The following is a 22,971-nucleotide window of genomic DNA, read 5'->3' as shown; positions in this document are numbered from 1 at the left end:
TATATTATGCATAACTTTGTCAGGCATCTGTACACCATGTATTAGAGAAAATGTCTCGATGTGCTGTAAAATACGGAAAGAGAATTTTCTTAAGAAAATAGCTTGTAGCGCTTTATGGGGGCCATCCAATATGCCCAGAAAGCAAATTAATCGAATCAACGAATGAATGATGGGAAAAAGACTAGGAGAATGTGCGAAACATTTATCAACTTTTAATGTTAAACGTTTTTTCTGTACTATAGGTAGAGAGCCACGAGTATCTTGCGAACAATATTGGAGATATTGTTCGTTGAATCGTGCTGCTCTCGTTATTTCAAAATACACCCCGAGATACCATTTGTTTTTTCTTTTAAACAGACCATTCTTTTATCTGTATTATTTATAGTTGCAGGAGATGTGGATAAATACCTGTTAAATATCTCGTCTGCGGTGTGGAAGGATATTGGAAGGATTTCGTCTTGGATTCGATTACGATGAAAACAACGAATGTTTGAACGCCATAGAATTCGCCAGCGTCGCCCTCTAGCGACAACGACCAGAACGATTTCTCGACGAGCTTGGACGTTCTACCGTAGATGGCAGCGCAGTCTTAGATACAGTAGTAGATTCCTGTTTAATTACAAAAATAAGCTTTAGGTTAACTTTATGAAATAGATTGACGTATATAATCAAATAGATATACAGCGAAACTACATATGTACATGCAGAAAACAAAGTAGAAGTCGACGGTGTCCCGTAACGACAGCAATCGACGTTATTTCTATTTAGTTTAATCATGTTTATTCAAAGGATCCCTGATTTCTTTTATACCATCAGTTTAATAGGTTGTATTGTTAAAGGAGGATAGATCCTTCGATCCTCCTGTTGACAGCAACCTCCGCGAGATCATGGTAATCGATGGAAAGTAATTTTCGGCGAACTCAGCATCAACAAGGTAACGTAATAATCGGGAGGCAATCTCGTTTCATAATTTTCGTGTAAAGTAGAGACTGGGAGGTTGCTGCAATCGTGGGATACAGGGGCACCTGCGTGCCCAGCTGCTCCCTACCATCGGTTTTTATCCCCGCGAGGAGTCATTGGTTTTTTCGTAAGCGGAGGAACGTGTTATCGAGAGGAACGAAGGGAAAGTTCTGGCCGCGGCTGGACAGTCCCCGCCAACCAGCTCTCGCGAGATTCAGCGTAGGGTGCTACGAAACAAGGTGAACGGGTTTCCGTGCGCATTGTGTGGACAGTTCGCCGATCCGAGTGCAGTTTTTTATCTAATTTGCACACCGCCCCGGTTCTTTCTGTCCACCGGTGGTTCCACCGTGGGGGGCACGGCGAGCGCTCGTTCGCATTCTTCCTCGTGCTTGCCTCAGCGGTTTTCGGTGCTGACACAGTCTCCGTCGATCGGTGGGATCGCGGCAATCGAGCATCGATCGCGTTCGAACGCGATTATGAGTCGCGGTGCACGCCAGACAATCCTTCTTCCCCGTTTAGAATAGAATCTCGTAACTATTTCCCACTGTGGCGATCCGGGGTACCAAAGTGATCGTGAAAACTGGGATATTGAGTTCTTCGAGCGTCCCAAAACGTGTCTCTGGTAAGGTGCCTGGAAAATACAATTGAAATTAATTCAAATAATGTAGAAAAAACAATTCAACTAAGATATAAGATTCTAGGTAGATACGAATTACCTCGAGTATGCATTTATAAACGCAAACGCATCATTATTCGCGTATACGTCGTTTCCACTATAACATTGTTAAATTGCCGTGAAATTATTGCATCGAACGATTATGACACGATTCGAACTCTCCTGTAATCTTTTTCGTTTCAAGAAGGTCTACAACCTTAGTTTAAATAATAATAAACCCCATAGGGAAGTATGTCAAAATGCTATTGTGAAACGATCGATAACTATCCTTGTATGACACGCGATCGAAGGTTTCGCGAGAAAAAGCGATTAAATATGCAACAGCGTCGCGTTCGCTGATCATTACAGACGAATAATCTAGTCATAATGTAAGAGCGAATAAAGAACATGTCCAAGAGCGGCTAATGATGTTTACTGCGTAATTACTGAATTATTCATCGGCAGTTCCATGAACAAGAGTCGCTGGTGAACGCGCGGAGTTAAAAATTATTTTCAAAAATAAAACTGAATAAAAATTAAAAAGATCTTTCAACGACCGATAACCTCGCGCGTCCAGCTACGACGGGAACGTTATGTCAATAATCTCAGATGTAGGATAGACAAAGACTTTCTCTCAGCGCTTTCTCTGATCCGTGGTTCACGATCACAGAAATACAGTTGCAGTTGATACATACTCGGGTTCACCAAATCTCACAAAATTCTACATTCATCCGTACACACAGCAATACGAAGATAATGATGAATTCCGTTCAAGATTCTGCGTTATCACAAAACGTTGAGAACGTAGATTTAAAGAAATTCTTCGAGCCACTTCGCGATACACAATCACACGGCCATTAAGCAGAGCTGAGATTCGTTGTACATTTGTAGCTCGATTGCTTCCGCGTTTCAAGCGAATTTTACTCATCCGTGCGCTTTACAGAGAAATGCCTGCGATAAAACTTTTTGGAAGAAAATGGCTGGCTGCGACCGATGATCTAGTGTATCCGGGTCTGTTTGAAATTTTCATTCGAACCGTGTGGTAAGTACAAAAATAAAATTTTTGGTACCTGCGAGAATAAATACTTCGGTAACTCGTAGCTCGAATTCCATCGCGTGTTAATTTATGCACGCTATTGCCATGAATATATTTTACATACGTACAATATATCGACGGTATTTATTTTATATTATCATACTTAAATATAAATTTATAAGGTGCTAGTTAAATACCTCGGTCAATATTTTCGAATTAGCATTTCGGAGTACAGGTTTGTTTTTCTTTACTCGATGAATTCCCTGTATAATTGAATCTCGTCATCGGGTCTTTCATATTTTAGAGACACTGTTATTATAATGTTATTTAACAAAAAACGTGGTTGTATGTTAGGTGTAAATTGATCTGTTAACAGGTTAATTCTTATTGGAAGTGCTTGCGGTAGATATTACCAGTACACATGGAGTTGTCGATTAGGCGGCGAATTGGTTCGCGTGTACCTTTTGGGACAAGTTGCGTTCCTCGCTGTAACAATACTTTTTATGCTGATCATTGTTAGGCACAGCGCGAAAGGATCTATCATGGAAACGCGCGCTCGTAAATTCGTCGAACCACTCCTGACAGTCAAGTGAGTACGCGTTTTAAATTAACAGCAATTTACATTTTAAAGATCGATTTTCATCCCGACGTATCGCACGATGTCTTTTGTGAACCGGTTCGTGTTTTCGACGAGCCGTTCGCGTTATTAACTCTTTTAAAAATGCGTTTCAGAGCAGAGAATTAACTTTTTATGAGATTTAGTGATGTAATTTGTTTTCAACGTCCAACAAAAACGTCCCACCCATCTCGAATAATACAAAGTCTCCTACAAAATAGGAAAAGTCTCTCTTTCGTCATTGATTTTAAAAAATTCAGATTTCATCTCAAACGACACGTATGTACATATGTAATGTAGGAACAAGCAAAAGAGACTGTCAGAAGTATACGTTCAAATCTACATATGCATCAAGTTTTTCAGAAGACACGAAATGCAATGTCTTTAACTAGTCGAGCTGGTTGGCTCGGGTGTTGGACTTTGTTCTATTCGGTAATAAAAAAAAATACGAAATATCTGTCAGAGTAAAAATGCTCAAATATTGTCTCTGGAAACAGTCGTATAGTCGAAGTATATTCTTAAAATTCGTTTGAAATATTTCCATCAAGAGTGAGATATTTTCGCAATTCCACAGGATATTACTGCTTCTACCCGAGATATTCTGGAACGTTTTAGGGAGCTTATGGATGTTCGGGGATAGGGTCGAGTGCGGTTACGATCACTACACGACCACCGTCGTCCAAGCTCTGGTGCTTTTCGACTGGATCCTCATAGGTCTCACTATCTTCGGTCTAGCGTTGATCTTCGACCCTCTGGGCTCCTTGGCCGACAAAGATCTGGACACGTTAGCCGAGCATACGAAAGTTTCGGGCATGTGGCTACGCAGAATGAAGTTCCTCTGGTGGCTGCGCAAAGACGAGAAAGCTGACGAAACTCTTCAACATTGCGCTGGTGAGACATAGGTACGGCTGGCCTGGAAAGAGTCCTCCTGCCACACTGAAATTGGATCATGGATAATTAACAAGTCCTTTTCATAGTGGTACTATAAAGATTCTTCTAGACCAGTAGTCAGAACAGACCTTCCGGCGACCACCATTATCCTCCACTGGATTGGAAAGTTATCCCTCTGGATTATCAATTGTTCTGATCACCATCCAGTCTAGTCACAGCCTACACTATAATAATGAAAATATTTTTTTTTAGATATAATAGGCGCTCTATTCCGCGGAACGGACTTGGTGCCCTCGGATGTAATGGCGGGCTGCATTCTATTAAGAATTCAACAGAAGCGTGAAACTCACGAATTGCGACGTTTGAATCTCCTCGTTCGTCCACGATACACTAACGGTATACATATGTATATTGCCTTCCTTAATCCTCAACTGAATTATTTTACTAATAATAAACATAAACCATAGACTTTAGAGACATAGAAACGTTCATATAGTTCACATATTTGACCTTGTTCTCGAACATAGCCATTCGTATAACTACATACTCCAGTAATATGCAATTGCTCACTCTCACAGGAAGTGCCTCGAAATGGCCACCTGCAGACATTATGTCATAGAGTTTCTCAACCCTAATTAAGACCTTATAAAACAAACTTTCAAACATCATAAACGGAGGAAACTACCACCCTAATTATCATTCTTTTTGGTCTAATGTATGCACGGCGTTAATTATTACAGCATAATTTTTGTTATAGATTTATCTGCCATTATGTCAGACGCGCCTAGTTGGATGTCTTTAGAGGACGCGCTTCATTACGTAAAACTTTCAATAGCTTCTTACGGATGGTTAATCGCCATTTACACGTACACGTGTACCGGATATTTCCGCCTTATACACAATCTGACCTACTGCACTTGCTTTCGGTAACTGTGAGAGAATAAATTTTATATTTACCAGGAAATAGAATATTTTAATCAATGCAATTTAATTATAGAAGAAAACGTACCGCAATTACCGGCGACAATTGTTGCTATTGCTATTTAGCAGGCGTGAAAGTTTTATCGGACTTGTCCACGGACGATATCATATACGCATCGTTCAAAAATCGTTTGTGCGAGGTTCGTGATTATTTTTTGTTTCTTTCTGTGTTACGAAGATGACGCTTATCTTTGTAAAATGTTACCAGGTACCATTCTTTGTAATAGACGATCATAAGACTAACAGTATCGTCATTACTATACGAGGTTCGCTATCGTTACGTGATCTGATCACAGATTTTACAGCGGATTCCGTCATTTTTGAATGCGAAGGTCTTCCACCAGGATCAATGGTAAGCATTTGTAATACAGGTAAATTACAGTCGTATAACCATTATGCGTTACGTTATTTTTAGTATCATCAGATATTCCATGTAATTTTTCCTCTTTTACAGGCGCACAGAGCAATGCTAATCGGTGCAAAGATAATTCTAAAAGAGTTGGACGATAACAAAATTTTAGAGCACGCGTTCACTATGAATCCTCGTTATAATTTAATACTTACAGGTAAATTCAGAAATGATGCGACGATAACTCGATTCTAACATTGTTCTATTTTCAGGCCATAGCCTAGGTGCCGGATTAGCCATTCTCTTGGGATTTTTGCTGCGACCTCGGTACCCTAATCTAAAGGTCTATGCATTCTCCACGCCAGGTACATACTCTAGAAAATACTAATAATTGTTGGTGAAATTACTGTTACAAATTCTTACTCTTAAGAAGGATTTTTTAATTAGAAAAAAACCTTTCTGATCAGCGGGCCTCGTCTCCCGAGAAGTTGCTAAAATAACGGAAGAATTTGTGGTAACGATAGGACTTGGAAATGACTTAGTAATGAGGCTAAGCGTTCACTCTATAGAAAATTTGAGAACATCTATGCTCATGAGACTCCGTGCCTGCCGGCTGCCCAAGGTATAGTCTTTCAAATTTCTCGACGCGTTGGAGAGGATGGACAATTGCTGTGCTTCCAACTCTGTTACGTGGAATGTTCGATAACCGCCGGGAAAGTAAAATCAAGACTCCCAGTTTACTAGAAAGTGAAGTAGATAGCGAGTTTGATTTAAAACTGAGGCTCGTATACCGTTCTAATGGAGAAAGTGGATAAGATACGCACCTACAGCGAAAATATGAATCATAGTGTCGATAAACAAAAATCTGTACGAATGTTTATAATTACGTAACATGATAAACGTTATCTTTTCAGTATAGAGTGGTCTTAAATGGATTGGGCTATATGTTATTTGGCATTCCTGAAAATGATCTAAACAAGACCTGGTCCAACTGCAACGTGATCACCACATCGGTGGGAAGATCGCCTTTGCTCAATGAACGAAACGAGTCGAGGATAGAAGTGAATAATTAATCTTTTTTTTTTTATCATTTTTACGCGTGAAAGTGAAGGGACTAACATTTTCCGTGCATTGTAGGAAAATAATATATATGAGAGAGACTTTGCGAAAAGAAGGATCACGAATGTGCAATTGTATACAGCAGGCAAAATACTTCACATAGTGAGACGCAAGCCTGAGAGAAAACAGTCAGAAGGAAATAGGTTTGTTATTTTATTAGTATCAGCGTAGTTTCGTAATTATACGTGTTGCTTATTTCTTTTTTAGCAAGAAACAACGAGCGAAGGACAAAAAATACGAGATGCGATGGGCACAGGCGGAAGAATTTAGGGAATTGACTGTTAAGCCGCGAATGCTGCTGGATCATTTGCCGGATCGTTTGGATCGAGTACTAACGAATATACTCGCGGAACAAAATAACGTACCACACTATTTAAATCCCTGACATAATCCAAAGATACGATTTTCCAATTGTGATAACGAAGAAATGATAAAAACTAGATACAGAAAACTTTCAAATTGAGTAGAAAACTCATTTTCGTTGTAAATCAAGTTGTCAGAAGCGACAAGACTGTTTACAAACTTGTTACAATTGATCTGCGTGCCTTCGTACGAAAGAATGAAAATATTTTTATTCCATCATGGCGTCGGAGTTATAAATTTTATTTTCGAAAACGATACTATGGTTATTTATATCAATTCTCGGAAAAGAACGAAATAAAAATTATACTTCAGTATTATTTGTGTTATTCTCTTAATATTATCTAATTAGAACGAATAATATCAGTCTTCGAACGATAAAGGAGCTGTTTGTATTGAATATTATTAACACTAGAAAGACTGAAACTTAGTATACATATACCTATATTGCCCAAAAGCAGTCAAACTGACTGCATTGTGAAAGATTAACTAATGTGTAAAGAAATTTGTTTAAAATTAATTTTTAATATTATGAATTTAGGGCGCAGAAATAAAATAAACAACTTGTTAGAACAAGTATAACTGCATAAAGATTCGAATAACAAGTACTACTTTAGCTTATTGAGAAACTGCAATTTATCAATAGGTCTGGGTTAGGTCTGGGTTAGGTCTGGGTTAGGTCTGGGTTAGGTCTGGATTAGATCTGAGTTAGGTCTGGGTTAGGTCTGGATTAGATCTGGATTAGATCTGGGTTAGGTCTGGATTAGATCTGGATTAGATCTGGGTTAGGTCTGGATTAGATCTGGATAAGATCTGGGTTAGGTCTGGATTAGATCTGAGTTAGGTCTGGGTTAGGTCTGGATTAGATCTGGATTAGATCTGGGTTAGGTCTGGATTAGATCTAGATTAGATCTGGGTTAGGTCTGGATTAGATCTGGGTTAGGTCTGGGTTAGGTCTGGGTTAGGTCTCATTTACACTGTTGTTGTATTTTGTAATTTCCAAGTGTATGATATCTGTTTGGTTTGGACTTGAAAGAATGTCGAGTGAGACTTGACGAAGGTGCTCCTGAGATCAAAATTGATGTCGAATCACACTCGACATAGGAGTGCAAAGGGTTAAGATAATTTGGATTATTAACTAATTCAGACCTAACCCAGACCTAACCCAGACCTAAACCAGACCTAACCCAGATCTAATTCAGATCTAATCCAGACCTAACCCAGAGCTAACCCAGACCTAAACCAGACCTAACCCAGATCTAATTCAGATCTAATCCAGACCTAACCCAGACCTAACCCAGACCTAAACCAGACCTAACCCAGATCTAATTCAGATCTAATCCAGACCTAACCCAGAGCTAACTCAGATCTAATCCAGACCTAACCCAGACCTAACTCAGATCTAACTCAGATCTAATCCAGACCTAACCCAGATCTAGGGTCTGGGTTAGGTCTGAGTTAGGTCTGGGTTAGGTCTGGGTTATGTCTAGGTTAGGTCTGGGTTAGGTCTGGGTTAGGTACGCCCAAATCGACAATTTATCATGTACTTGTATGTTATCATGTGTTGGTAATCGAAAAAAAATGAAAACTGTTATTTCAATACAGAGTCGAACTGGTCATATAAGAAATGTACTCAATTCAATAATAAGGGTCATTTGATTATTTAAAATTTCCCAAGCAGTCAAAATGACTGCTTTTGACCAATATAGGTATAACACATATACCGGAAATGAAGGAGGGGGGAGGTAACTACAATTATTAATAAACTCATTTATATGTACTGCAAAAAGTCACAAAATTCTAAGAAATTGTGTCATTATATGCATAATTGTTTTTCTAATTGAAATTAAAAAGCAGTCGAAATGACTTCCTCGGGCAATCTAGTGTTAAAAAAAACTTACGGTATTTTAAGAAACACGAGATGTATGCACAAAATTATTAATTCAAAGTTTGTAAACTTATACACAACGTCTTTAAAATTTACAACCAACAAACAACTTTCGTAACAAATACAATAATCGAATGTTTGAATAAATATCGACGATTCGAGTTATCAAAAATATATATCGAAAGAACGAATCGATAATCTAGATTGTCGGCAGTCGGCATTGGTCGAGATCGGCTATTCGGCTCCGCTTTGACCACATGGAGTTAGTGAACGCATGTTGTAATATTTTTCGTTAATGTAATATCCGTGCAATAATACGATTTCACAATGTAAACAGACGTATAATCCAAAGTTATTGCATAATATTAACACATTAAAAAGTTGTAAATATAACCGAAAGTTAATAATACCTAAGCTTTTTGTTATTTTCTATCATAACCTCATTTTGTTACTTGCACGCGTAACAGTTTCAAGAAATAAGGCAAGTGTCACTCGATCATATTAATTAATTTTAATACCGGTACAACAAATTTCGTAAATACTTTATTAGAATAGTATTGTATGATACTTACATTACAAATTCTTTCATTTAATATTATATGTTTTTTCAAACAGATGTCAGTTATTTCTTCAAGAGTTAGCAGTGTGTCATCGATCTTAAAAGCTCCCGGAGTTAGGTCACAGTTAATTAGACAGTCAAATAGAGTATATTTCAAGCTTCCAAAGAATCTGAAAAGTATTATATATAATTTTGAAACTGGCAATGGAACTAAAGATTACGAAGATTTAATACATATTCTACGTGACTCAAATATGAAGGTACCTGTGTGTAGAAACATAATTTTTATTATTTTTATCTAATTACGAATATTAACAAATTACCTTCCACTGTATTCAATTGTAGGATACAGACTTGAAAGAATTTTTGGCAAATGTAAGACAATGTATATCATTGCTTGGTCCCACTCATAAAATATTTATAGAAACACTTTTGCAATTAAAATGGACAAATCGTTCGCTAGAAGTAACATCCGCGTATAAAGCATTTCTGGAAGATTTAATTTGTATGCAAATATATTACGCTAAATATGTTATAGATAATTTAGTTGAACAATTCAAACCAGGTATGTTTTACAGTAATATTTAAATGTTTTGTGAAACATCTGTCTTCGACTAACATTTCTATTTTGTTTAGATGAAAATGATGTGGAATGGGAAGCTGGACAGTGTAGGGAAGAAGATGTTCAGAGATTAAGTCACATACATGATGTACTTTGCAAAATTTTGAAAATTGTGCCAATGTAAGAAATTACTAATAAATTTTGTTCAGACACTGTATATAATTTATGAATAAATGATTTTTTTTAGGTCAAGTAAGCTACTATTGCAATCGCTTAGAGGAAGATTTCCATATATTGTTCACGGGACTCATATTCATGAAGTTTATGTTTATGCATTGATTCAAATATTCGAATACGCGCCACAATTACGATCGGATATTCTGTCTCTAATTATTAACAGGTAATATTTAATGTGGTATTTTATGATCGAGATAGAAATTAAACATCTTCTGTTGTAGGTTAATGGTATTGGATGTAAACATACCACGTTTAGAGACAGATAATAAGGATGAAGACTTGATAGATGATAGTAGTGAATGCGACAGCACATTTGGTAATGAGAATAATATTGTCGAAGACAATGATATAACAGAAACAGATAAAATACATCCAATAGCTCATAAATTGGATGTGTGTATGACGCTGATTCTGAAATACATGCATAACTCCTGTTTTCTTGAAGGAGTCTTGCAAATAGAATCTTTAAAAAGTCTTTATTTCGATATATTACAAATATTTGAAACAGTAATATTACCTACTCATGCAAGTCAATTTGTTCAGTATATTATATTCTATATTTGTAGTTTTAAAACAGCTGTTGTGGAGGCATTTGTAGATTGGTTATGGAATAAAGTATCAAATCCTAATATACCTCCTATTATACGCCAATCATCTGTGGCATACATTGCTAGTTTATTAGTTACAGCAAATTTTATCACAGCCGGGTAATTAGTTATTCTTGTATACTATTTTTTAATTAGTGCATATATGTGTATTTATTATGTATGTATTTTTAATAGATTAGTGAAAACGGTACAGTTTAAATTGTGCAGATGGATACACGATTATATTAATATGGAAGATCACTTAAGATATATTCGTGACGAAAATAAAGAACATAGTGTATTTTATTCTGTCTGCCAAGCACTATTTCTTATAATTACTAAAAGGCATAATGACTTTCCTAATTCAAAAAAATGTAAGTACATTTCATTTTAATTAAAGTGCATCGGAATAATTTTTTTTTATATATTTTCAGATATGTTGTATCTACAAGAAATGGATTTAGCAAAAATTATAACTTGTAGGTTAAATCCATTAAAAGTCTGCCACCCTGAAATTGTTCATAATTTTGCGGAAATAACACGAATGTATCAATTGGCATATTGTTATACTATAATCGAAAATAATACGCGGAGTCAGCTTCCTATATTCGGTAGTGAAAAGACAGCAACAATTACAGCTGAGAATTTTTTCCCATTTAGTTCTTATACATTGCATCGAAGTGGACAGCAATTAATTTCTTTATTTCGCGATAATGTTACTAGTAGTAATGACCATAAATCAAATATTAAACATAAAGAAGACATAGAATATATGACTGAATAGAACATTTTTTTCGAAGTTAATGTACTTTGAATTTATTTGTAACCACCTTTTCAAATAAATCAATTATTCGTAACAATGATATTTTATGAACCTGTGAAATCTTCAAAAATTTGAAAATCTTGCAATTCGCATGAAATTCAAAGGATATATGATTTTAAATATTACTGTTATAATTGTTTTAAATAATTGTTACAGCATATTGTTTCATCTGTTGCATTACTATATAAAATTTCCCTATTTCAAATTAATTATATTAGTATTTCAATTTATAAATATAGTAAATACATTTTAATGTTAGAAGTTATTTTATTGTTAAGATTCTAATTATTTCTGTTTATAAAAAAACATTTTAAAAATGCTCTATTAATTTTCAACTCTTCTACAAGTATAAATTAAACGTCTATGTAACTATATTAATGTTATTTAATATATTACTAGCACGACGTACCGAATTTGGCGCCATTAGAGCCTTAGAAAACCGGAGCCGGAAACTCTACTTCAGTGACGCAGTGGCGTAATCTTTTGCGGTCTATCGGTTGCTTTGCGATTCTTTCACGTAAACGGTAACGTAAAATGGCGAATTGGAGTTGTTATTTACTTACGCGAACTATAACGAAATAATTTTAGTACAATCAAAGACGTATTTGTTATTGCTGAAATCGGAATTGTATATTTACTTCATCTTGTACAAACGACTGTAAGTATCATGGTTGTCAGTTTAATAAAAAATTTGTAATGTGTGCACTAGACGTCGGTTCGTATCCAAGTTAGTAATTCCGCATGTTTTTCGTACGGAATTAATAATAAAGCCGCTTTGCAGTCCAATAAAATGCAAATTTCTTTAATAATATTTCATTGGAACTTTTATTCGATATTGTTACGACTCTAAAACAAGGTTATGATAAAACTCTTCAACGATCTTACTACCATTTATCTTGCACGTTTCAACATTTAATCATAAATATGTTCAATAATCCATGGTAGTTATTTTATTTTCGATGCATGCATTTCTGTGAAAATTATATAGTGTTATTGTACAGTAGATATGAGAAACGGAAGATAATTTTCATTCTCCGACTTTTAGGTTATGATTCCGTAAAATTTAAATACTTTTTGTCCTTTCAATGCCATTTGAAATTTTAGTTTGCATTGTTAAAGGTAACAGCAACAGTAATGTTAGAAATAATAATCGCAATTATTTTTATATATTCAGTTTCTTTATGAATTATTTTTTAACTAAATTTGTATCACATGCCATGATGAAAATGCTAACAAATCTTTCCAAGTTTTTTCTCATTTCACATCAGCTGTAATGGCAGTACATCCTTTATTTTTAACACTATCGTTTGCAGTAGCTGTAAAATATGCATTTATATTATGTAAAGTAACGATGAATAACATTATTAATTTTTTCAATTGTTTATAAATAAGTCATTAGAAAACACATTGTTAAAGATAGGTATTGATTATAATACTTCAACATTTTTTGCAAAAAATTATTTTATTTTTTACTTTTACTTTTTTATGTCGTTTAATATTCACATTATCTGCTAATTAATGAATCTTAGCTGCTTGAATTTATCGAATCTGCATTTAAATTTCGTGCTTATGATACTTTGAATTTTTATTTTTAATGATGATACAATTAGTAAATATCATTAGATACAGAATATACCAGAAACATTTAATACATAAAGATTTTATATGAAAGCAGCAAATATTTAAAATTGCAAACAATATTATAGAAATAAAACAAAACTTTCATAAGTTTCATAAATATATATACTTTTTATATTTCTCATTTTTTGAAAAGCATAATACTTTTGTACGAATTCTGTTTTTTTCTTTTATAGAAAATAATATATTATTTATGTGAGAATACATATTATATATTCAATAATGGCATGTATCTCATGGTATAACTAAATCTAAAACTTATGTGCAAGTTATTGCACTTGAGACAGGCTACTTGGTTATTTCCTTTAAGAGTTGGAGCTCAAAAATATAAAAACATAAATCATTAATGTTTGACAATAATTGTTGGAAATGATGTCCTGTATATTGGCAATGCATTGTCTGAATTGATACTAAATACTGCTATTACCCTAAAAGTTATTGAAAGAAAATCATAATTTGTCACTGGTTCTTTTAGACAATGTATAATTGCCAGGGGATATCATTTAGAACTTTTATTCTGAAATATTGTTTACCTTGAATGTTTAATTTTGAATCTATAAGTCATATTATTATAGTGGTCAATTACATGTCGATGTCAGTAAAAAATACAAGAAAGAAATATGTACTTTCATGTAAAAGAAAAACATGATTAATTTAAAAAGCACTGAAAACAATTATAACATTGAAAAGCAAATTTGTCTTGCTACATAACTATTTTAAGTAATTCAAATATTATATGAAACTTACAATTTGTATCATTATAAATTATAGGAGATAATTCTGTAACCTATTTTTAGTGAAACTTAGCGTAGAAAATAATATGCAATTACAGTTCTGACTTATTATCTAAAAGTAATAATTATTGCATTTTTAATTTATATAGTTCCACTCGTATTTAAAATTTTGCTAAATGGTAATAATTTTATAAGTTTATTTTGCTTTAAAAATTTGCATTTTATAATTTAGAAGCACAATTTTTGTTTATAAGACTAATCAGGTTGTAATGGTGTTATTCCACAATACACATCATACTGCAATTTTTTATTACAAATTTTTTGTCAATGTTTCAAAACTTTGAAGCACATGCTGTACAAATATTTTCAAACATTCCGATTGTGCATAAAATTGCCTTGTACCATAGTATAACGAATAATTGAGAAACAATGTAGGACTCTAGGACTTTGAACAATTTAGGACTTTATTATGTAATTTGAAAGAAATTCTCTGTAGGAGACTACTTAAGAAGTTATATTTTACAACTTATGTTTATTTATCGATAAAAGAAAACTAAACGTTTTTTAGTATGCTTTGTATGTTTATTAAAACTATATTTAGTAGCTTAAGACAATTTTGTTTTAATTTCTAAGATGTATTTCTTTCAAACACTTGTGATAATATACATGAAATATATAAAAATTTTATGCCATAAATATAAGGCATAAGTGATTTAAATTCAATGTAAATGTATCTAGAAATAAATTACTTTTTGCAAATATGTGAATGTAATAATTAATATAGTTCTGTAATACATCTGTATGATGAATTGGTCTTGATTTTATGTCATTTCTGACTGTTTTATTAAGGTTTTGTTGTTATCGAGATACTATTATTCAAAGTATTCGTATAACAATTTAAATTAAAAAATATATGCGATAAACATAAAACAAATAGTGAAATATTAAGTAACAGTAATTATATATTTTTCATTAGCTCAATTCTTTTTAGTTTTTAAGATTTGCTTCTATGTTTCTATTTTCTTTTTTCTATTGAATTATACTATCAGATTTGTAACATGAACTACTAAGAATCACGAGTAACTTTAAATTATTTTTAATAGGTTTTATTGTGCAGATACTAATTCGTCGTTCTACAGATATGATATTGATGGACTGGTGTAGTCCTGTATAGTAGTGATATTGATCAGTTTGCTATTGGTCTACATTGATTGACAAAAGATCATATTTGCAAGCAGTCGAGTCTTGAATAATATGGCACAATATTATAATTTTGTGACCAATGCCAGTGGTACGTTATCACTTGAAGATTTACAGAAAATTTGCTCTGCAGAAGGACAAAGTGTTCAGTTAGTTTTTGAAGATGTAAATAATGGTGACAATGGTTCTCAGCAATTTTTAACTTATACCACTGCGCCGCAAAACAGTGGGCAATCGATATTTTCACAGCAAGTTAATTTAGGAAATCAAATCTCTACAACGCAATTGGAACAAGGGTAATTTGTGCGCATGCATTTAAACTTTTCAAATATTCAAGTAGCAGTGTGATATCTTTTTGCTTTCAATTTTGTACATTCATATATTGATATACATTTAGGGACAGAAAGATATTGAATATTTGAGGAAAAAAGAAGGGGGTATTGGTACGTGGCACTGGTTATGAAAATTAAATATCAATTGTGAAGCATGTTATAGGTTGTAAAAGGCATATTTTATGTTTATTTTCTACATTGTGAAATTATATATTTTAATGTTTAATATAATCGCAATTACATGACACTGTAAACATTAAATATTTAATTGAATTTAGAATTTTGTAAACAGGTATATAAAATTTCATGTATATAACAATTTGTTTTAAGTAATTTTCTAATTATATCATTTATTTAATGATCAGAATAAGCAATTCAAATTATTATTGATTTTCATACATTATAACACTTTGTTATAGAACACTTCTTAAAGTAGTCTTCTAATCACACATGAAAATATAACATAATAACAATATGACAAAGAAAGTGGTCAAATCAATTACAGGATCTGAAGATTAGGGAGATATCCAATCGTTTAGAATGAAATCAAATAATTACTGTATATTTACAACTGATTTTTATCGAATGTTTATTTTATTTGAATGAATAACTTGGAAAATATTATCTTATTTCAGTAAGGGATCCTTTAATTACTTTGAACTTTATATTTCTACAAAACACATTTCTGTTAATGAAATTATCAAGGAAAATGCACACATTATTTATTTTTTATGCTACCAAACATATTTAGAATAGATTATCATAGTATTGTACACGTGTGCCTCAAAGAAACTTTTTATTACTACTCTGATTTACTGATTTAATAATCAAATATTGTATTTTGACAATTTAAAAAATTGCAGCAAGCTCTATGAATGTGAAATGTGAGCATATTTTCTAAGTATTCACATAATGAATACAGACAAACGTAAGTGTAATCATATTTTCATTGGCAAGAAGTTTATCAATCACTTATTAAGATCATATAATATGTATTAATACTAATATTAATTTACTCTATTGAAAGATATGAAGTATATATAAGCACAAAGTATAATATACACTATGAAACTATTACCTTTTTTATACATATTACAAAATTAGGAACAAGCCATAATATATGTAAAACTTTTGTCTAAATTTTTTTTTTATACAATATTATTGTTTATTCAAATAATAATAACATGCTTGAATATTAGTTAGGAGATATTAAATTTATTTTAATTACTTGTATATGCCCTTATACACATACCCTTAAAAGATTCTAGACAAGAATGTTAAAAATATTAAAATTGTGCTTATGCAAATATGTTTAATTATTTATATAATTTACTCATAATATCTGAATAAATAAAGTTTAAAGTATGCAGATCATGTTGAGTTTACAATGATAATATTTTTGTTTCTTTGAATTAAATTAGAAATGTACCAATGCACCCTTTCTTCCTCGTTATCTTCATTTGTAAAAATAATACACAATTATTGTATTTTAACTTCATTTTACTATTGTATATGATTGACAAAACCAATCATAATCAACATACAGGCTGTTTTAAAGCTTGTACTAACTCAGTAAATAATTAATAAGATCGAGTTATACAGTTTCTTCTCTATATTGGTATGTGTTTGAAAAATAACAGTATGTATGATTGAATTATCAATAATGTGAAATGCAAAATATACACTATACTTTTCTGGTCAAAAGTTGATTCTTAATTATTTTCTTTGTATTATTTTCCAGAATATTAATTGACACATTTAATATGATACATTTTGCTTCCAGACAAAATGTTTTTATAATTAAAACAAATACAAATGAGTTAACTTCACCTCAAGGCGTATTAAAGACTACAGCAGTTAATACTAATACTCTTGGTGGAAACATAGTTGATAATAAAGGTAATTCTATTGAAATTGAAACGGAGCTTTACTTTAATACGTTGAATTAAGAAAATCACTAATCATGTATTAGAAGATAAACTGTAAAGGAACATACTATCTTATTTAGGTTCTAAGGCATTGATAGGTTGTAATAATGAAGGACAACAAATACAATGGATAAAAATGCAGAAAAATAGTATTAGTGAAAATGCAGTTTCAAAACAGAGTGCATCATCATTGAGTGCTGGACTTATAAAAAGAAAACCACCTAGGTTGTATCAAAATAGAAATCGACATCCGATAAACAGTGTACAGACTGGATCTTTGTGTGCTCTTGATAGGGTGAATGTAACAAGTAACTCTGAAATACAAATACAAACTGCTAATGCGTCTAATGTCAGAGCATCTACACCTTCATTGTGTAATAAATCAGTTAGTCCTATCGGACAAAATGTGACCCCAATTTCTACACAAACACATAGTTCTTTGAGTACAATTCTTACTAGACCTCAGGCTTCCAATTTAATACCAAAAAACTCATTAATACCTCAACAGTCTAAAATGGAACAAACGAAATTAAAACAAATGCAAAAAGATCAAAGACGGCAAGGAAGTAATGTACAGCGATTATCAAATGCTATGCCACAAGCAGTACAGGGTTCATTAAATTGTCCTGGACAACGACAACAGACAAATGTAGCGCAACAAAGACAACATATATCATCTACATCACAATCACAATTTCAAAAACAATCCACATTAACACAAAAGTCTCAATATGAACAACAACCTTCGCTCTCATCTTCATCTAAAAATATGAATAGTATGGACATTGAATCTCCAGAACCCTCAGAATTAACATCACTTACAGACCACACACTGACAAATCAACATAATTTGTCATCGCAAATTGAGTCAGAAAACAATTCGTCTGAAAGTATTGCCTATCTTCAACAAGTTATCGATAATCCATCAAATACTATAGTTCAGCATCAAATTCAAGGAAATACTGCAAAAATGTTAGTTACGTTCACTAACGGTGAACAAAGATTAATTACATTTGACATACCAAACGAGGATTGTACGGTTCAAGATTTATTAGAGCAGGTACTTGAATTGTTATCTGATTCATTGCCATTAGAAGAATTCTTTTGGGAACTGTTGGTTTTATAAATATTTCCACTTTCAGGCAAACATTGTATTTTGTGGGTCAACGAGTGTTTCTTTAGTTTCTGATCCTACATTGGGTATAAACTATATCGTGGATGCTAGATCTGGTTCAGCGATGGCATCACATGATACGACTGAAAGTGATAATTCTCACGACAACGTAAATACTAATTTAGATAATTCGCATAGGTAAGTTTCTTATTAAATATTTGACGACTGAAGATTACGTATAAAATTTACATTTAAAAATATTAAGGCGCATTGTTTAATGTTTCAGTTCACCAGATGAGAACAGCAACCCTGTCCAACAAATTGAGGTAAGCTAATAAATTAGATATATGCAGAACTGAAAATACTGAAAGAACTATTTTGTATAAAACTAGGAGCCTATATACATTGAGGGAATGCTTGCCGTCTGTTCTCACTGTGGCATCAGTTCAATCGACTTCAACCGGTGTTCAAGATGTAGAAGAAAACTACCGAAGGATGTGAAATCCATACCTATGTCAATGGGCATGCAAGAGAAAAAGGATACCATGTTATCCGTTGATGTAAGGATTGTGACGTGATATTAATATTGCAACTGTATTTTATATTCGAATTTTTTTTATTTGTCATGTAAATATATCATATTTTTTTCAGACCTTTTATAAGAAAAATAACGAGCGAAACTCATCAGCGAAACTAGAGAAATTGGAACGAGATGGGTCCGTTTATAAACGTGGAAGAGGAAGAGGAAGGGGCGCTGTGAAACCAAGGCCTATTCATAAGGAGCCAGGTAGGAAGCTAATTCACGATTTAATATTAATGAAAATTGATGATTGGCTATGATACTTCCGCAGAGTGTTTGACAATATCGTCGGATGAAGAGGAAGAAGGAAAAAGTAAAAAATCGGAGGGCTCTAATAACAGTTCATTTTCACATATTACAAGTAATAGTTTTACAGAAGAAACTGAGACCATACTTGAAAAGGAACCAGTAATTACGAACAATTCTATTTCTAGTATAAGTTCTGACTATAGTATGGATAGCGAAGATATTCTTAAAGGTATTATTTAATAACTCGCATTTATTACATAAATATAAAGACACAGAGAGTAAAAACAACTATTTTTCTTTTTTAGATAATTCTGTTCAGTGCCCCCATACTTCTCTGTTGTGTCGGACAGTAAGGATAGGATCTTATAAATATATTCCTCGGGAAAGAGTAGTAATCTCCCAAAATGGAGTACGATTTGGTGTACCTTTGTTGGAAGATGGTAATTTTGTTCTACCAATATCGATAATTATTAAATTAAGTTTAAATTATACAAATATTTACGTATTTTATAGAGAAAAGCTTCGTAACATTAGACGTTAAGTTTCAAGATCTTGTAAAAGTACTAATTCATTTTGGGAAGTCGATGCCAGTGCTTTTCTTTTATACTTGTACTAGTACTGGAGCTATGATTCGTGAATTATTAGGAATGCAAGATCCAAAAGGGCCGTATTACGACCCCGCTGGAAAAGGTACTGTCTTTCAAATAATTAATGATTATAAATGAAATAAAATTTCTTTTATTTTCACGCGTAGATCACACGCATAAACGGATAACGTTACTGCCAGAGAAATTAAGTGAAGAATCAAAAGTAGTGCTAAAAAATTTATTCTCACGAAGGCGTTTGTTAGAGGAATTAAGTTCGAAGGAAGCAAACGATATTCTGGTACGGGCATCACCGAAAGATGTAAGCAACAAATTATATCGATTGTATTTATTACCGTTTGAAAAACCTTTTGGTAATAATTTTTAATTTTCACAGAGTTCGCAAGTTCAAACTATGTCAAAGAAAGACAGTCAATCGTCATCGTTAAATAATTCGAATGTCAATGGTGGAATACAGACGTAAGAAATAAATTTATTCGCATTTACAAGGTAGATATTGATATCAGATTATTATATTAATGAATTAAAATTATTTACAGAATAACTGTATATCCTCCACCGCCTGCAAAGGGTGGTATAGCCATTAACACTGAAGATTATTTGTGTCTTGGAGAGGATCAATTTTTGAACGATGTAATCATTGACTTCTATTTAAAGTATCTAACATTAGAAGTTTTATCGGAATCTGATCAACATAGAACTCACGTGTTTAGTTCTTATTTTTATAAACGATTAACGAGTCCGCATACTCAATCAGTCGAAAGTAACGTGCCTCTTTCGCCTGCTGCAAAAAGACACGCAAGAGTGCAAAAGTGGACGAAAAATGTCAATATATTTGAGAAGGACTTTATTATAATTCCTATTAACGAACAGTAAGTTTTCATATCGAAACAATGCGTTACTTCCTTTCGTTGAGGTCTCTATTATATGTAAAATTTGTTTCAGTGCTCATTGGTTTTTGGCTATTATTTGTTTTCCTGGATTAGTGGGCGAAGTTTCTACGAATCAAGCACGTTCCGAAGAAAACGATGTTCGCAAAACTGTACAAAGAAGCAAACGATTGAAGGAGATTAAACTCCAAGCTGTTACAATCGGAAGCACAACGCTCGCGCCAGTGACAACAACCATAACTATAGATCAACCTGACGACGGTTCGGAAAGAGACGAAGCCGAAGGCGATGACGAAGAAATGGAAATGGATAGCGAAGATGATGTAAGCTTATCGTAAATAAATAAATCATTTATTGGACTGACTTTGGTTAATTTTTAATTTAGGATGAAACGGAAATGGCGGAAGATAAAAGTCGCCTGCCGAAAATAGAACCAAATCTGTCACAGGAAAATTCTATCGTGAAAGTGTAAGTACCATGTACATATGTGGAATTATTGCTGTTTATTTAATATTTCTGTTTTAATTTTCCGTAGGCCGTGCATATTGATATTCGATTCTCTTGCTGGGGCAAGCAGAGCACGAGTGGTAGCAACATTAAGGGATTACTTGAGTTGCGAATATGTTGCAAAAATTGGAAGTGAAAAAGTATTTTCGAAAGACACCATTAAAGGCGCATCGTTGAAAGTTCCTCAGCAATCGAATTTTACTGATTGCGGATTATATGTATTACAATACGTGGAGAGCTTCTTTAAAGTATGTTCATGTTTTACTTTTATATACAGGGTGTCCCCGCTAAAGTGTGACAGTCGCGATACTTAAATAACTATTGATGATACAAAAAAATTGTTTATATGACAAATGCAGGATAAAATAGGATCTTTATTATGGCGTAAATGAAAATTTTATTTATGTTATTAATTTCAAAGATACGATGGTGAAGTTTCGTTTTTTAAATGGAACTATATATTTTTTTTTGGATCATGCGATAGTGTTTTTCAAGACAAATTCATTAACCTGCAATTTATTCACCCGATTTTTATTAGTTTTCAAGATATAACACTTGGAAATTTACTGAGTTTTGGTGGAGACGTCTCGGCTTGAGTGGCAAGTTCATATAAACAATTTTTTCGTATCATCAATAGTTTTTGAAGTATCGCGACTGTCACACTTTAGCGAGGACACCCTGTATATAGTGTAATAAATAATTTTATTTTTAACAATTTTCTTTCAGAATCCTATAAAAAATTATACATTGCCGATAAAAACATTGAAGAACTGGTTCGAGGAGATAACCGTGACGAGAAAAAGGGAAGAACTGTCGAAGCTATTAATTAAGTTAGTGAATTCAACCAAAGGAGACAAGAACATTACTATACCTGCCGTGAACTTTCCTACACAAGATGGTAAATTGAAACTGAAGGCCGAGAATCACGTCGACCTGAAATCGGTGAAGACGGACATAGAAGATAAGAAGAAGTCTACAGCAGACGGAGAGAATCGTATTAGTAACAATATGCCAAATCAAACGGAGAATACCGAACCAACTAATGAGATAGTTAATAAAACATACCTAACCCCGACCATTCCTTATTCTCAATGTACAAGTTCCAATTCGACTGAAAGCAATCCAACGGAAATGTTGACTGACCCTAAAACTTCTCATCCGAGGTATGTGTTACATCTTCTAATTCGAAAATCTTTATTCTAGTAAGAAACTAGTGGGAAAGATCTAGTAAGAAACTAGTGATTTATGTAATTTAATTTTTCTTTTAGATCATCAAGCGAAACGATGTCCTATTTGAAATCGAAACGAATTCCCAGGTTAATGTTAAGAACAGAGAGTCAAGATGATTCCCAAGTGGCCAAAAAGCACAAAGGAGAGTCTTTTGATTCTTGTAAATAAATTTTACTTTCTTTTTTATAATGATATAATTGAAGTTAGCCCACATTCATAAATAACATGGAATCATTTACCTATGTAATAAATGTAGTTCATAAATATGATTACTTCATAAAATGAATAAAAACATCCAATCATAACTATGTATACTTGTCTTTTAATTAACGTTGTCTGTT

General features: G+C 33.0%; 3 protein-coding genes across 4 annotated transcripts; all 3 read left to right on the top strand.

Moving 5' to 3' along the window:
- Window positions 1-982: 982 nt before the first annotated feature.
- On the top strand, window positions 983-7,287 carry LOC122402290 (diacylglycerol lipase-beta-like). 2 transcript variants are annotated; one of them, XM_043404953.1, is made up of 14 exons: window positions 983-1,582; window positions 2,559-2,657; window positions 3,028-3,240; window positions 3,842-4,158; window positions 4,411-4,554; window positions 4,916-5,084; window positions 5,156-5,279; window positions 5,348-5,491; window positions 5,594-5,705; window positions 5,761-5,853; window positions 5,956-6,110; window positions 6,403-6,549; window positions 6,626-6,750; window positions 6,815-7,287. In XM_043404953.1, the coding sequence occupies exons 2-14, from the start codon at window positions 2,563-2,565 to the stop codon at window positions 6,990-6,992; spliced, it is 2,016 nt and encodes a 671-aa protein (XP_043260888.1). In that variant the 5' UTR covers window positions 983-1,582; window positions 2,559-2,562; the 3' UTR covers window positions 6,993-7,287. The 2 variants fall into 2 exon arrangements, with proteins under 2 accessions (XP_043260888.1, XP_043260889.1); XM_043404954.1 differs by lacking the exons at window positions 983-1,582; window positions 2,559-2,657 and having other exon boundaries at window positions 3,111-3,240; window positions 3,883-4,158.
- Window positions 7,288-9,117: 1,830 nt separating this feature from the next.
- On the top strand, window positions 9,118-11,625 carry LOC122402295 (RNA polymerase I-specific transcription initiation factor RRN3). Its single transcript, XM_043404960.1, has 8 exons — window positions 9,118-9,336; window positions 9,471-9,674; window positions 9,760-9,979; window positions 10,051-10,156; window positions 10,224-10,376; window positions 10,435-10,920; window positions 10,996-11,174; window positions 11,235-11,625. The coding sequence occupies exons 2-8, from the start codon at window positions 9,471-9,473 to the stop codon at window positions 11,582-11,584; spliced, it is 1,698 nt and encodes a 565-aa protein (XP_043260895.1). The 5' UTR covers window positions 9,118-9,336; the 3' UTR covers window positions 11,585-11,625.
- Window positions 11,626-12,124: 499 nt separating this feature from the next.
- On the top strand, window positions 12,125-22,918 carry LOC122402282. Its single transcript, XM_043404933.1, has 19 exons — window positions 12,125-12,281; window positions 15,099-15,491; window positions 17,311-17,426; window positions 17,536-18,515; window positions 18,598-18,767; window positions 18,856-18,895; window positions 18,962-19,129; window positions 19,221-19,356; window positions 19,421-19,627; window positions 19,704-19,838; window positions 19,912-20,088; window positions 20,153-20,304; window positions 20,380-20,462; window positions 20,543-20,875; window positions 20,949-21,216; window positions 21,279-21,361; window positions 21,429-21,648; window positions 22,127-22,563; window positions 22,669-22,918. Exons 2-19 carry the CDS (start codon window positions 15,250-15,252, stop codon window positions 22,796-22,798), a joined length of 4,077 nt encoding a protein of 1,358 aa, XP_043260868.1. The 5' UTR covers window positions 12,125-12,281; window positions 15,099-15,249; the 3' UTR covers window positions 22,799-22,918.
- Window positions 22,919-22,971: the final 53 nt, after the last annotated feature.

The sequence above is a fragment of the Colletes gigas genome, unplaced genomic scaffold (genome assembly GCF_013123115.1).
Source record: "Colletes gigas isolate AHSC1104 unplaced genomic scaffold, ASM1312311v1 Colletes_gigas_Sc00034, whole genome shotgun sequence".
Taxonomy (NCBI): Eukaryota; Metazoa; Arthropoda; class Insecta; order Hymenoptera; family Colletidae; genus Colletes; species Colletes gigas.
Note: the sequence above shows the minus strand (reverse complement) of the source record. Positions and strands in the feature narration are given on the sequence as shown.

Coding starts and splice junctions, on each gene's coding strand:
- LOC122402290 (XM_043404953.1), top strand. CDS start 2,563: ATGCCTGCGATAAAACTTTTTGGAAGAAAATGGCTGGCTGCGACCGAT. Junction 4,159..4,410: donor AACTCTTCAACATTGCGCTG/GTGAGACATAGG, acceptor ATTTTTTTTTAG/ATATAATAGGCGCTCTATTC. Junction 5,280..5,347: donor TCAAAAATCGTTTGTGCGAG/GTTCGTGATTAT, acceptor AAATGTTACCAG/GTACCATTCTTTGTAATAGA.
- LOC122402295 (XM_043404960.1), top strand. CDS start 9,471: ATGTCAGTTATTTCTTCAAGAGTTAGCAGTGTGTCATCGATCTTAAAA. Junction 10,157..10,223: donor ATTTTGAAAATTGTGCCAAT/GTAAGAAATTAC, acceptor GATTTTTTTTAG/GTCAAGTAAGCTACTATTGC. Junction 10,921..10,995: donor GCAAATTTTATCACAGCCGG/GTAATTAGTTAT, acceptor TATTTTTAATAG/ATTAGTGAAAACGGTACAGT.
- LOC122402282 (XM_043404933.1), top strand. CDS start 15,250: ATGGCACAATATTATAATTTTGTGACCAATGCCAGTGGTACGTTATCA. Junction 20,305..20,379: donor TACGGGCATCACCGAAAGAT/GTAAGCAACAAA, acceptor TAATTTTCACAG/AGTTCGCAAGTTCAAACTAT. Junction 21,217..21,278: donor AAATGGATAGCGAAGATGAT/GTAAGCTTATCG, acceptor TTTTTAATTTAG/GATGAAACGGAAATGGCGGA.